Source organism: Terrapene carolina, unplaced genomic scaffold (genome assembly GCF_002925995.2).
Source record: "Terrapene carolina triunguis isolate 2854851 unplaced genomic scaffold, T_m_triunguis-2.0 Scaffold6629, whole genome shotgun sequence".
NCBI lineage: Eukaryota > Metazoa > Chordata > Testudines > Emydidae > Terrapene > Terrapene triunguis.
The window spans coordinates 1-1,022 of NW_020670980.1; the positions used below are offsets into that span (position 1 = coordinate 1).

The 1,022-nt window shown below is 44.7% G+C and overlaps 1 protein-coding gene across 1 annotated transcript; it reads left to right on the top strand.

Annotated features, from left to right (window-relative positions):
• Positions 1 to 44: 44 nt before the first annotated feature.
• On the top strand, positions 45 to 1,017 carry LOC113408300 (myosin heavy chain, cardiac muscle isoform-like; the record flags this gene model as incomplete). Its single annotated transcript, XM_026661482.2, has 3 exons — positions 45 to 209; positions 287 to 377; positions 925 to 1,017. Coding segments are annotated over exons 1-3 (294 nt in total), but the record flags the coding sequence as incomplete, so codon positions are not given.
• Positions 1,018 to 1,022: the final 5 nt, after the last annotated feature.

The window sequence follows — 1,022 nt, forward strand, 5'->3', positions numbered from 1 at the left end:
GAATAAAACCAGTGTGAAATTAGGCTCTTGTTAGCAGAGAATTTATGATCTTTTTCTGTTTAGCTTGAAGGGTCACTGGAGCAAGAGAAGAAGATTCGCATGGACCTTGAAAGAGCTAAGAGGAAACTTGAAGGAGATTTGAAGCTGGCCCAGGAATCCACAATGGATTTAGAAAATGATAAGCAGCAGCTGGAGGAAAAACTGAAGAAGTAGGTATGGTTGGCAGGGGGTGTCATGCAGATACATTTTGTTCCAGCACTAACTTTTTTTTTTTTCGTGTGAAAAGGAAAGACTTTGAAATCAGTCAGTTCCAAAGCAAAATTGAGGATGAACAAGTCCTGGGCATCCAGCTGCAGAAGAAGATCAAAGAGTTACAGGCTAGTCATACATTTTTTCTTTTCTGGCCTTCAGAACAAATTCAGTTAAAAGGAAGCCATCTTTCTTAGGCTTGGTCTAAGTTAGGTTGACATAGTCATGTCTGCCAGGAGTTTGATAAAACCACATCCCTGACTGACATAGATTTGCCGACCTACCCCCTAGTGTAGATGCAGCTGTGTTGGTGGAAGAAAGCTTTTGTCGATATAGGCAGTGCTGACAAGAGGAGGGAGAAAGGAGGGGAGTTGTACTAGGGCCCTGAGGTCAGGAGACCCCAAAAACATCTTTAACATCTGTGTAAATAAAGTGAAATGGAAAGAGGTGGACTCAGTGAACATGATGTATCAGGGACCCAAATTTCTCTCAATGGGTCTTTGGATGTAGCTACCCCAGTTCAGGGAGGTGATGTTCCTTTGTCACTGGAACCCCTGTTGTCAGTGTAGGCTGCATCTATTCTGTGATGTTATGCCAGCAGAACTCTGCCGACAGCCATACTGGTGTTGACCCCAGAACAAAGCCACAGTCTTAGTGTTTCCTGTTGTTCTCTAGGCTCGTATTGAGGAACTGGAGGAAGAGATAGAGGCTGAACGTGCCTCTCGGGCGAAAGCAGAGAAGCAGCGGGGTGATCTCTCCAGGGAACTTGAGGA